The following is a 12245-nucleotide window of genomic DNA, read 5'->3' as shown; positions in this document are numbered from 1 at the left end:
TCTCAAGCAGCCTTGAACACTTCAAAGAAACTTCCTCAAAAAGCCCACCTAATAACAACAAAAGATCCGTGTCTTTGGGCATGTGATCCAACTGGCCCTTTTGATATCATCACTCACATTAAAGCTACGTCTCTAACTCTCATTCTACGAAACTTACAAGGTACAGATTCCACTCTTTTAAGCAAATCTCTTCGTCTTTATCAACTTTATTCCTTCTTTAAGGTGTTCTTTAGGATAACCATTTTGCTAAGACTGTCCCCATTGCACATGCATTTGAGAAAGGTTTCCAATGTTGTTCGATTGGGTTTCGAATTATTTGATCACTTGTTTGGATATGTGAGCTTTATTCGGCAGACTGCAATTTGAGCGGGGAGATTGCGGCTAATCTCAAATCCGATTGATTTTGTACTTGGTGTGTGTTTGTCTCAACCAATGTTATTATTTGTTGGGTAAACTACAAATCTCTAGCGATGTTTTTGAAAATAAGGAAATTGACAAATGATGATGGGATGAGATACCTTGAGGTTGTAATTTAAAAAACCAAATAAGACAAGTTGTAGGACAGAGGACCTTCCGTCTCAAGCATTTTGAAGAAGGTTCCCTAAACTTGTAACTCAAGTACTACCCTCAGCTTTCTTTTCATTTCTTGTAAAAAGGGTTAAAAAAAAAAAAAAAAAAAAAAAAAAACTCAATCATTTGGCAACTAAGACAATGTTTCTTTCGTTTCAACGTTGATTGGTTGGGTCATGCCCGTTGTTGTAGGCCTATTGATCCAGGTTTAGAAACTAGGCTCATGGAGTTCCCTGGGCCTTGGGTGATGCTCGTTGTTGTAGGGCTATTGGGTCATGCCCGTTGTTGTAGGCCTATTGATTCAGGTTAAATTAAATAGACTATGATCTTTATCGAATTTTTTGGAGGGTGATGTCTGATGTAATTCAAACAGTAGATGTTTTGAAAGTTAAGAAACAAATTTGGAGTAGATATAAACATCTAGTGATTAGAGAGATACGATAAAGTGTTTTTTATTTTTTTCTATTCAACTAACTACGGAAAGGGAAGGGGAAAAATCAAACACATTAACTTGTTGGTAGCTGATTTGTGGAGACGATTGTGAGTAGAGAAGGCAGCCAGCAAGTGTAACCAGGGTGCTGGATGAATTAAAACCTGGCCCACGAAATTGGGCCGTCACGACAAATCATTGTAGCAGTCTCAAAGCCCAAGTTGGGACCCAAACAAGAAAAAAAAAAAAAAAAAAAATCATATATGCAAAATGATGTACGAGAAAGGATAAGTCTATATACAGAATTTAGGCTTGAGGGAGGGGTGGGGAACAACATGGTATGTCTATTGCTTTCAAGTATGTAACAACTCCGGTGGAAGTAAGAGAGGCAAAGAGAGTTGTTGCTGCAAGAATCCAGGGTTTGTTTTCACTTGCTTCTGCCCTTCCTCTCCACGGTCCTCCGCCAGCCTGATCCAATCTGAGATTGCCTCTGTGACTTCTTCAACCAGGTCAACAATCACTCCGTCCACACCCATACGATGTTGCACGTAAACCACCTCTGGAAAGTTACTGCAAATGTCCAAGTATTTTATTATTGAATTCGTGAGAATAAGTGCTGGTGAAAAACATAGCTTAGCTTAGCAAATTACTTCAATTGGCCGTAAGTTACAAGGGAAAGCTTGGAGTCTTTGATTCTAGTTACTGCTCCTGGATTTCTAAAGATGGCTCTGAGTTCAGATACAATTCCTTGCAAACCACCCGTCAAGCACACCTTGATAGCCTCATCCAAGGAATTCCTTCTTATGTCTATGTATATTTTGGATCCTCCATTTGTGAGGAAGAACACCTGGATTATATCATTAGCATTAAACTTACAAATCAAATCAACTTACTCAATATTTTCACCATTAAAACCAGGACAAAAAAAATAATAATCTCGTTCAAATTGCTCTACTAACAAATTCTATGCAGTGATTGAGCTTATCTTCACTTAAATCAGAGGAAACCCTGTATTTTACAGAGTCCTTGAAAATGAGTATCTCGTTTAGTTTTTTTTTTTTTTTCTCCAAATTATTATATGGATTCGTCAAATAATTTATTTTGCAATGTAATTATCTCATCCCATGTTGCTTTTAATGATGGTAATTTAGAAACTAAATAATTTTAATTCACTTTTACAATTATGGAACAGAAGAAAACTGCAGGCCCAAATGCACACAGAAATAGAAGAAAGTGATCTTACAGGGTAGGTGGTCTGCAATTTTCTGATCAACAGGGCAGCATCAGGTTGAAAGCTTGAAAAGATGATAGGTCTGTTGTTGGCACACTCGTTTACCACCTGTCCCAAGAATTAATGCTGTCATTTCCTCAGCATAAGGCCAAAACGCAAAAACCAATATTTAGGATAAGAGCAAGAATTATACCTGCAAGATTGCTTGAAGAACACGAGTGAGTTGTTCCTCCGTATATGCCACCTGATCATCCAACTTCAATTCAATGTTGAAACCGATAGAATTTTCAACTTTCTCGAAGGCCTCTTGCAACGTGCATAGAGGGTCATCATTTTCAACCTTCCACTCAAAGATATTGCCATCTTTTGTTCTTCTAAAGAGAGGCTTCCCCACCTGCAATTTTAGTAACAGCAGAGTAATTAACAAAATGCAGCTACAAATTCAATCATTAGGAAGAAAAAGTGAAACAATGACAATTACACTTCCGAGCTGTTTCTGGGGTCCATAAGAAAGAAATTCAGCTACAGTGAGATCCGTGACTCTTTTCTCAACAATGGCACCCTAAAACCAAGACTCAATTATGGTATTTGAGAGCCAAAGACAGATAATAAAATCATAAAGTTTAGTGAGTTGAGGATTCAACTAATCAACCTTGTCTTGAGTGAGGATGAAGCCGTCATGGAAAATGACAGGACACCCATCTTCAGTAACCTACAAAAATAGCTTCCGTTTACAGATTCGTCTTAAGGTTTCTTCCATCACCCAATAGTAAACCAACAAAGACACAAGTAAACAAATTAGTACCCATAAATTCAGATAATAATTTAACGTTGTGTAACAATAGTACTACTCATTCCCATGTTAAATATCAAACAAACGAAATGATCGATTCAAGGCATCTTACACAAATTACACAATGTGACAATTATAAAACGCTGGCGAGAGTACTTGTCCATGCCAAATCGGCATGCATGCAACACAGTACAATCGATGTGGGTTACAATTACTACATTAGCAATTAAATAAATAAATTTAATTATAGCAAAACAAATTTATTTGGGAATGTTGACGGTGTCATGTATATTTTCACATCAATTTGTAAGTCTATGTAATACTTACCATAATAACTAAAAAATTAAATTTGATTGTGACCGACCTAATAGCGTGTCAATCAATAGTAGTACAATAACAAATTTAAAATATTTAATTAAAATAATAAAATTAGAAAAGATTTCTTTAACTCAATATAAAAAAGTATTATGTATTCCTTAACATATGAGAACCACTTTTTTTTTTTTTTGTTTAATTGTTTGTTTTAATAAAGTTTCTCTCAATTCTATTAATAGTTTTTTTTTTTTTTTTTTTTAAAAAAAAAGTAAATGTTTTTCACGTAATAAAATAACACATGAAATATAAAGATACCCTGACACGTTGAACAGTCATACACGTGGGCGTGAGAAATCTAAACCGTCTCAACCACAGGTTCTCCGCGAAAGGAGACACGATCTGCAGCTTTTTTATTGTCCGGACAACCGCCAAGCAGACAAAATTCGTTTTTTTTTTTTTTTTAATAATAATTTTCTATTAAACAATTTAAAACTAGAAATAAGCTGATCCTCTCAGACCAACAAAAGTTCTCTATCTATATATAGGCTATAATTATGAGTAATTATAGGGTATTCTCTTGTATAAACAGATTTTTAATTATTTAATTTTAAAACTAATGTCTAAGATTTTTCTACCTAATAAATTTTATTCTTTGAAATTTTAGAAAATTTTGATTTAATTAAATCACCAGCCAAATGTGGCTAAATTGATCAGACAAGGTATTTTGGGAATTAGGCAATTGGACCGCAAACTTATTTCCCCAAATTAAAGTCCAAGTCTTTCTATGTTTTTCATAACATTCTCGGACAAAGAACCCAGAAAACAAAGACAATGTGCGGAGGTTTATGTGTGTTTATTTTACCTGAACGTCGAACTCGATGAAATCAATAGGCAATTTAGCGGCGGCATTGAAGGAGAGAATCGAGTTCTCTTTCAAGAATTCCATTCTTGGGACCGAGGATTGCACCATGTTCATCCCGCAGCCCCTGTGTCCCATCACCGTAAATTTCGAGAATTCATAGCCACATTTACCTTCTTCACCTCCATGATCAGTAACACCTAAACACAAAAAATAAAAAAAGACCCAAAAAATGAAATTGACAAGAGACTGTAAAACAAGAAGAAGAAGAAGAAGAAAGAAAAAGCTTCTTATTACAGCACTGACCTTTGAAGAACTGGGTGGAGGAGAGGGCTAATTCGGCATTGTCCGCGAATTGATCAAGATTGGGGACGTCGGACACATGGACGGCTTTGAGAGCCATTGCTTTTTCTCTTTCAAGTTTGTCGATTAAATTTCAAGAAGATTGGACGGGAATTTCGAACCTTGCTCCAAGAGAGTGAGTCACAGACAGGTAGGGAAGAAATGAGTGAGGCCCGGAGGGGTATATAAAGGATGGGCTAAGGCCTAAAAAGCCCAATACCAAAAATAGTCTATTGGACAACACAAACCTTCTTTTGCTTTGCAGAAGGAGACCCGGATAGAAATAGAATTATTTAATTGTACAGAAATTTTATCCAAATCAATTTTGAGGAAATATCTTTTAACCCATGTAATATACTGTAAAGTGTCTGTAAACATTTAAAATGCACATTAAATTCTTAACCTCATTAATAGCAGACACTTGACACTATTTTATATGGATTGAAAGATATTTCTTCCGGATTTAGAGAAAATTTCTGTCATTTCTAATTTATGAAAAAAAAAGTTTTCTATAAATTGGATGGATTTTTTTTTTTTTTTTTTAATTTCAATTCATTCTATTAAATTGTGACTACTTAAATAAAAATCACATATATTCTAAAATTAGATGTATTTTTAATAAAATATGTAATTATCACATAAAATTACATGCATTTTGACCATAGTTAGTAAAATAGTCCTCATTGAAGAAAAGTTCTAACCAAATTTGGTCAATTTGATTTTGAATTTTGATCTTCGTTTGAAGAGGAAGTTGCGGGGATGGGTCTATATTTGTCTGTGATTGTTGGAACCAATGTGATTTCGGCGTTTTCCACATCGTACGTGAGAAGAAGAGAACTGATTCACAGCACGCGGCGTGCGTGGCACGCCCTTGCAAAAAAAAATTTTTTTAAAAAATTTTTTTTGCACCCGGCGTGCATGATCTTTACTCTGAGAAGAAATATGTTAGCAAATGTCTGAACCCATGTCCCCGATACGTGTAAGAAACAAAATATGAACACGTAGTATGACTTTCTGTTTTTTTTTTTTGTCGTCAAAGCCACTTTCTTTTCATTTCCAATTTGTGTGAAATGACTACTTTTCTGAAGAAAAAAATACCAATCAAATTCAATTTAATAGCAATATATTAAGAGAAAAAGAAACACCGTCTAGATTGTAGTACACACTACACGCGTGTTTGCTATAGATTCTTCTCTAAAAAGAACGGTAAGGAAGGTTCGGGAGACTAAAATGAGTGGCCGTTGTCACAAAGTGAAGTCCCCAGGCAGATATTCAGAAGATGATCATGAAGCGTGCACCAACGAACAAGGCATAAAAAATAAAAAAAATCAGAAGCTTTTCTTTAATGATGAGCAACTTTCGTGAATCATGATGCCCTGGCATGCCCGCAAACAAAATATCTAATTAAATTTGTGTAAAATATTCACATTCAGAATAGTACTTTCTTATGGTTATCTACTTGCGATATCGATCTCTAATAATCCATTATCCAAATTATTTGTAATTCTAATAATAAATAGGAAAGAGTCGTTATAAAATTTGCTAAAGTATGTAAGTTTATATTTGTTTTCTCGCATTTATTATTCGAATTACTAACAATTTAGACAATAAAATTAATGAGAATCTTTTATCTTCGAATTTAAATGCATGCATCAAGTGTTTGACATTGAGAAAGCTAGCTTTATTAATGCTTTAGCTCAAAAGAGAAGGAAATAAACACTGGAATGAATGCACCATTAGAGCTTGGAGAAAACAGGGTTTCTTTTCTGGGTGTGAGATGAGATTGCCTCTGTCAAATCATCGGACACAAGCATAGCCGAGTTCCAAGTGGCAACATAATCCAACCCTTGATCCAAAGTCAGATCCCTACTTCTCAGTAACACTGCTTTTGTACCAGTCACGGCTAGGGGGGATTTGGAAGCAATTCCTGCCATATCCAGTATCATTATAGTTAAAAAGATAATTTTTTTGAGCATTGGGGGCACCCAAACACAGATTCTACCCTTCATTACTATTCTACTTTTCCCGGTTACATATTTCCTTTTCTCACAACAAAGTTATAACTTCTTGTTGTAATGCTGCCTCAATTTCTTTCGTTTTGGTCTTCCTATTTTCAAAACAAAAAAGTGCTAATAATATCTAGGGTTTCGTATGGGACTGAGATAGACAAAATTAAACCAAAACAAGTAGCAAGGATCACTAGTTACACAAACTCATTGCCATCTCTAGATAAGATAGCTTAAATTCTCAACATCTATGCCGTTACCAATCCCAACACACCACATTCTACTAAAAGGAAAGAAGCAAATTGTTAAGTCATCTCTTCCAAAAAAAAAAAAAAAAACTACCACTAATTAGTTAATGGGTAATCTAATTTACATTCTTAATCATGGGTACTTAAATTACGCACCATTTAAAAAATATTTAAACATATTTTATTCTTTATAGAGAAAAGTCATTTGTACATTAAATAATCTCATCTATAACTACAACTCTTTTATAACTGCTAACCATAAGTTAGCATGTGATTAAAAGGTGTTAAAAAAATTTTAAAAACCGATGTCACTTCAATCTTATTGCTGACACGTGTTGTCAAATTATAAAAGAATTATAAACCATTTGTCGGCACTAAGTAGACGTTTGAAAAAAGTCAATTTTCCTTCAGATAATTAACAAGATATTTTATCATTTAATACTTTAATACTCCAATATGGTATAGCCTATATCCCAAAAGCGTGTTCAAAAACAGCATTCTAATAAATATCTTAAATATTCCACTAAGCATTATTTTAATCAATCAACCAAGAAATAAAATAAAAGTAAACAGAAAAAGACAAGCTTACCCTCAGCGACAAGTGTCACTCCTCGATCCATTTCCTCCTTAGAACCGAAAATTCTAGAAACCAGACCCAAGTCTTTGGCATCCGAACCCGAGAACCTCCGACCCGTCAAAGCCAGCTCCATAGCGTGACCGTACCCGACTATAGCGGGCAGCCTCTGGAGCGTCCCGAGATCCGCAGTGATCGCCAAGTCAACCTCTTTGACCGAGAAGAACGCGTCCCCCGTGCAAAACCTCACGTCACATGCGGTTACGATATCGACGCCGCCGCCGATACACGCCCCGTGGATGGCGGCGATCACCGGCTTCCGGCACCGCTCTATAGAGGTGACCGCGTCCTGTAGGAACTTGATGTCTCGCCGGAGCTTCTCTCCGGAACGGCCTCGGTCGCTACCAGAGAGTGTGCTGTCGGAGATCGAGCCTAGGGTTGTGAGATCGATTCCGGCACAGAAGTGAGCGCCGGCTCCGGAGAGGACGACGACGTTGACGTCGGGGTTCTGGTCGAGGGAGGCGAGGGCTTTGGGGAATTCGGAGAAGAAGTCACGGGAGAGAGCGTTGCGATGGGACGGGCGGTTCAGGTAGAGGTGGAAGACGCCGGAGTTCGGTGTCTTCTGAACGATTTCTAGGGTTTTGAATTTCTGCATTGTTCGTGTGTGCTGACCGGCTTATTCGCTGTTTGGATGATGAAAGAAAATCGATTTAGATAAGGGAAAACATTAGGCGACTGGAAATTTACAAATTTACAGTGGGTAAAAAATATTAGGAAGTTTAAAAGTAAAAACAAATAAAAAATACTAACTTAAGGTCCTACCGGGAGTCGAACCCAGGTCGCTGGATTCAAAGTCCAGAGTGCTAACCACTACACCATAGAACCACTTTGCTGATGCATGGCGGTGCATTATAAATTTGTACATGTTTTATTATCGGATTTAACCTCATGCTACTGTATTCAATTAGAAGATATGTGCCATCTCCTTTGTATTGCATTGAAATAATAATAATAAAAGAGTTGTGTACGGAAATTTTGGGGTTGATTGAATTGCTTTCAGTTGCATCAAGGTTTCCTTATTTGTCTCATACTTGTATGTGATATTAATATATATGCTGCTACTCTTAAACAATGCAAACCAAAAAAGGATTAACTCAGCATTGCACGAAATATTAATTGGAATTAGAGTAAGTTAAGGCTGATAAAATACCTCCTGCTTGCACGTAATCAAATTATTTGCACTTTTTTTTTCTACGCACTCAAATTATTTGCACTTATTACATGATTAACTGTAACTTACAAAGGCAGGCACTGGGGACTAGAGCCACATACGTTTTTAATAGGAGACTACAATTCATCAATATGGTGTCAATATTGTAACACTCAAATCCTATTTTGGGAGGAAGAATAATTCATATAGAATGTATAAATTATTAAGGCACTGAACACTGTTTCGATTTTGTAAGTGATTCTAGATAAACTTTAAATTGATAGCATGTTGTGGCTAAAACGTTTTTTGAATCGTTAAAAATGGTATCGTAATAACCTAATAATTAAGGTTATATGGTATATATTGGAGTACTACATGACATAACTCTGACAAATGAAAGCAATTATGGGTACTAAAGACCCGTTTGGTTCGCGGAATAGACTCTTTGAATAAAATAGTCATTCCTTTGTTTGGTAAGAGTTTATGCCTAAGAATAGTTATTTCCGTAAGAATAATTAATTTCTTACACACAGGAATAACTATTCTTCTAAAACATAAGAGGAATTAATAGATATTCCAGAAGGAATAGGCTGCATTTTCCAATATAATACACTTTTTCTTTTTCTTTTTTTCAAAGTACAAAAGAAAAAATAAAATAAAATAAAATAAAACTGAAAAATAAAGTGCGTGGCCGGCCACCCACAAAAGAGTTTAGGGGACTACCACGAGGTGCTCTGTGGGGGGTCGCACTACTACCCCCGTGGCGTTGGCTAAGGCCACCCCAGATTGGATCTCTCCATTTAATTTTTTATATATTTTTTTGTTTTTTGTTTTGATTCAATTCGACTTAAAACATATATATGTTGTTACCAAACTAAGAAATAAGAATAATTATTTCATTTCACTCTCACATATTCCTAGTAATAGCTATTCATTTTTCTAATGGAATACACATTCTGCAAACCAAACGAGCCCTAAGTCTCATGTTAATCTGGACTTTATGAAATTTTATAGAACTTTATTTACAATTTGACTAATTAATCCTTTTAAAGTGACAAAGCAAATGTAGCTAATGTTTTCCTTGATTGATATTAAAGCTTCTCATTCTCACATACATCGTCATGGTGTTCTTTATCCAACCTTATCGCCCTAATAATTGAGAAATGGTGATATCTTTGATCAGCAATAGAACTCCATCACTAATCCTGGTGTCCGTCTGCTACTAAAATAAGATGACTCCGCATTCATGTCAGCTCAGATAGGATTCCAAATCTTTCGATCGAACCCAATAATCAAGGCTAAAAGTATGTGATCCCACAGATTCAGCAGCTTGTTGATTGATTGATATGATCATGATTCTTATCTTCCATCCTTCATACGTAATAAAAGGTTCGAAAAACATTTAGATTTTTAATGCGTCCAATCCCCGCATATCTCTCTTATCCTGAGAAAAGTTGACTAGCTAATTAATTACAACCACGGCACGGTACCATATATATATATATATATATGTAAAACATATTGGAACACCTGGCCTTCTTCTTAAATCATACCTTTATAATGAACATTTCAAGCATAAATGTTAACAATGCTGATGAGAGACCACATAATATAATCTTTTAAACGAACATTCATGAATTTTACACCTGGCCTTCTTCTTAAATCATACCTTTATAATGAACATTTCAAGCATAAATGTTAACAATGCTGATGAGAGACCACATAATATAATCTTTTAAACGAACATTCATGAATTTTACACCTGGCCTTCTTCTTAAATCATACCTTTATAATGAACATTTCAAGCATACATTTTAACAATGATGATGAGAGACCACATAATATAATCTTTTAAACTAACATTCATGAATTTTATATATATGTTTTTCAAAAAAAAAAAAAAAGTGAAAATTATATATTTTAATAAAAACGCATTCAGTAGTCATATGCTTTAAAGATAGATATTAATTTAATTTCTTTGGTCAAATTTAGAGAAAATGTTTATCCATATAGAAATAAGTGGGAGATTAATAAGGTTATCGACGTTTGTTTTTAAAAGTCGTACGAAGATTTAGATGAGTTATGAAATTAAAAGCATATCTAAGTATCTATAATTACACAGGATTGTCGATTTCGATGAAAGGCTTGTCCATTGACGAGAAATAAAGTATAATATTCTTCGCTCATCAACAACCCATAGTGCCAACCATACGTCAACAAAAGTAATTAAAGATCAACCCACAAAAAAGGGCAAAAGAGCCTAGCGTTGTTTTTTCCCATAATTTCTTATTTCTTTTTTTTCCCTGAGCTGATAAAAAGAGCCGATAGATAATATTTTTTTTGCTATCACTTCAGTTTCCCTGTGCCGATATAAAGTAAACATAACCTTTGTCTATATATATATATATATATATATATATATATATATATATATGATCCAAAAATAAAAAATAAAAAATAAAAACTTTGTCTAAATGATTGCATAATCAATTGAGTGACTCTATATGAAGGGGTGTGATCAGTTAACGTTGTAGCATTATGGGCCACGAATGAGACGAAAAACTCCACATTAGTTGGCGAGCAATACATGTATGATAAAATGAATCACCATATTCACCTAAAAGGCTGCAAGTGGAGGAAATTTTACACTACCAAAAGTAATCAAATCAGACACGCACCCCAAAAGCATCATCTTTAGAGTCTAGAGATCCGGTCGAGTAAAAGATACCGTAAAGAGCTATGTTTTTAACTGTACAAGTCCTATCACAACTACAAGTCTTAATACACCTACAACGGACATAGTTCAAGATAGTCCGAAATAATTAAGTGGATGTTGCAGTAATGCCACTGAGGATAAGATATTGTGATAAAAGTGTTTAAGGAGTCGGAGGATCACGAAGAGTTTGAATTATCCTTTGTTAGTCTCATGTTATCAAGAGTCGTTTTGTCTTCGGTGACATTACTGCAATCATCCACTTCTTTTGGAGTATCTACTTGTACTATGTATATTAACAGTATGGCCTTAAATTCACTCCACGTAGCATTCCAAAACAAATCCCAACGAGGTAATAAAAACAAGAAGGAATAACAACATCATCAGTATCTTTTGTTGATCATCATGTTTTGTCCTCCTTCTCGTACATAACCGCATAAATTAGGAAGGGTAGCTTGAAGAAGAAAAAAGCCAGGTCACACCCCCTATACCACACGAAACCCTTTTAATTGCATATATATATATATAACACAAACAAACAAATGACAGATAGAATCAAAGTAATAAAAAGCTTGTGAACATCGTGTAAGCCAGAGAGAGAGGTGTCCAAATGACACTTAGAGCTGACTCGGCGACGCTTGTTCCGTTAAGGGCTAAGAGATTTTGAGAGAAACGCCTAAAATTAAGCAGCGTTCCGAGAGGTCACGTGAATCGAGCTCTACGCTGGATACCTTTTGCATTATACTAGTAACGTAAAAATCTTCCTCCTACTCAACCTCGTCCCACGCTCTCTCATGGCGCGTCACCTCCTCATCTTCCTAGAACTGAAACTGTAGCAGAAAAGTCGCGTGAAAAATGTGAGTTACAGTACTATTATATTATATATCCAATTTTGGTTACAACTTACATGGCATGGCATGAAAAATGTACTGTGCTTTAATGCATTTGACTGGA

General features: G+C 35.3%; 2 protein-coding genes and 1 non-coding gene across 5 annotated transcripts in view; all 3 read right to left on the bottom strand.

Moving 5' to 3' along the window:
* LOC132178551 (delta(3,5)-Delta(2,4)-dienoyl-CoA isomerase, peroxisomal) overlaps window positions 1–8086 on the bottom strand; it is a 9264-nt gene extending 1178 nt beyond the window's left edge. The window contains exons 1-2 of one of the 2 annotated variants that reach the window (XM_059590993.1): window positions 7384–8083; window positions 6149–6467 (exon numbers count right to left, since the gene is read on the bottom strand). In XM_059590993.1, coding sequence (XP_059446976.1) covers window positions 6277–6467; window positions 7384–8023 — 831 coding nt within the window. In that variant the 5' untranslated portion in view covers window positions 8024–8083 and the 3' untranslated portion in view covers window positions 6149–6276. Of the gene's footprint in view, window positions 1–6148; window positions 6468–7383 lie in introns of those variants that run through there. The other variant, XM_059590994.1, reaches the window with a different exon arrangement.
* On the bottom strand, window positions 1116–4653 carry LOC132179173 (glycerophosphodiester phosphodiesterase GDPD1, chloroplastic-like). Of its 2 annotated transcripts, XM_059591827.1 has the most exons (8): window positions 4505–4653; window positions 4202–4398; window positions 2884–2943; window positions 2713–2793; window positions 2425–2625; window positions 2244–2339; window positions 1651–1847; window positions 1116–1570 (listed from the first exon to the last, which is right to left on the bottom strand). In XM_059591827.1, exons 1-8 carry the CDS (start codon window positions 4599–4601, stop codon window positions 1354–1356), a joined length of 1146 nt encoding a protein of 381 aa, XP_059447810.1. In that variant the 5' UTR covers window positions 4602–4653; the 3' UTR covers window positions 1116–1353. The 2 variants fall into 2 exon arrangements, with proteins under 2 accessions (XP_059447810.1, XP_059447811.1); XM_059591828.1 differs by lacking the exon at window positions 2713–2793.
* Window positions 8087–8181: 95 nt separating the features above from the next.
* TRNAQ-UUG (transfer RNA glutamine (anticodon UUG)) lies at window positions 8182–8253 on the bottom strand. Its single transcript has one exon. It is a non-coding gene; the product is annotated as a tRNA-Gln (tRNA).
* Window positions 8254–12245: the final 3992 nt, after the last annotated feature.

The sequence above is a fragment of the Corylus avellana genome, chromosome ca4 (genome assembly GCF_901000735.1).
Source record: "Corylus avellana chromosome ca4, CavTom2PMs-1.0".
Classification (NCBI taxonomy): Eukaryota; Viridiplantae; Streptophyta; class Magnoliopsida; order Fagales; family Betulaceae; genus Corylus; species Corylus avellana.
The sequence above is the reverse complement of the archived record's forward strand: the minus strand, read 5'-3'. Positions and strand labels throughout refer to the sequence as shown.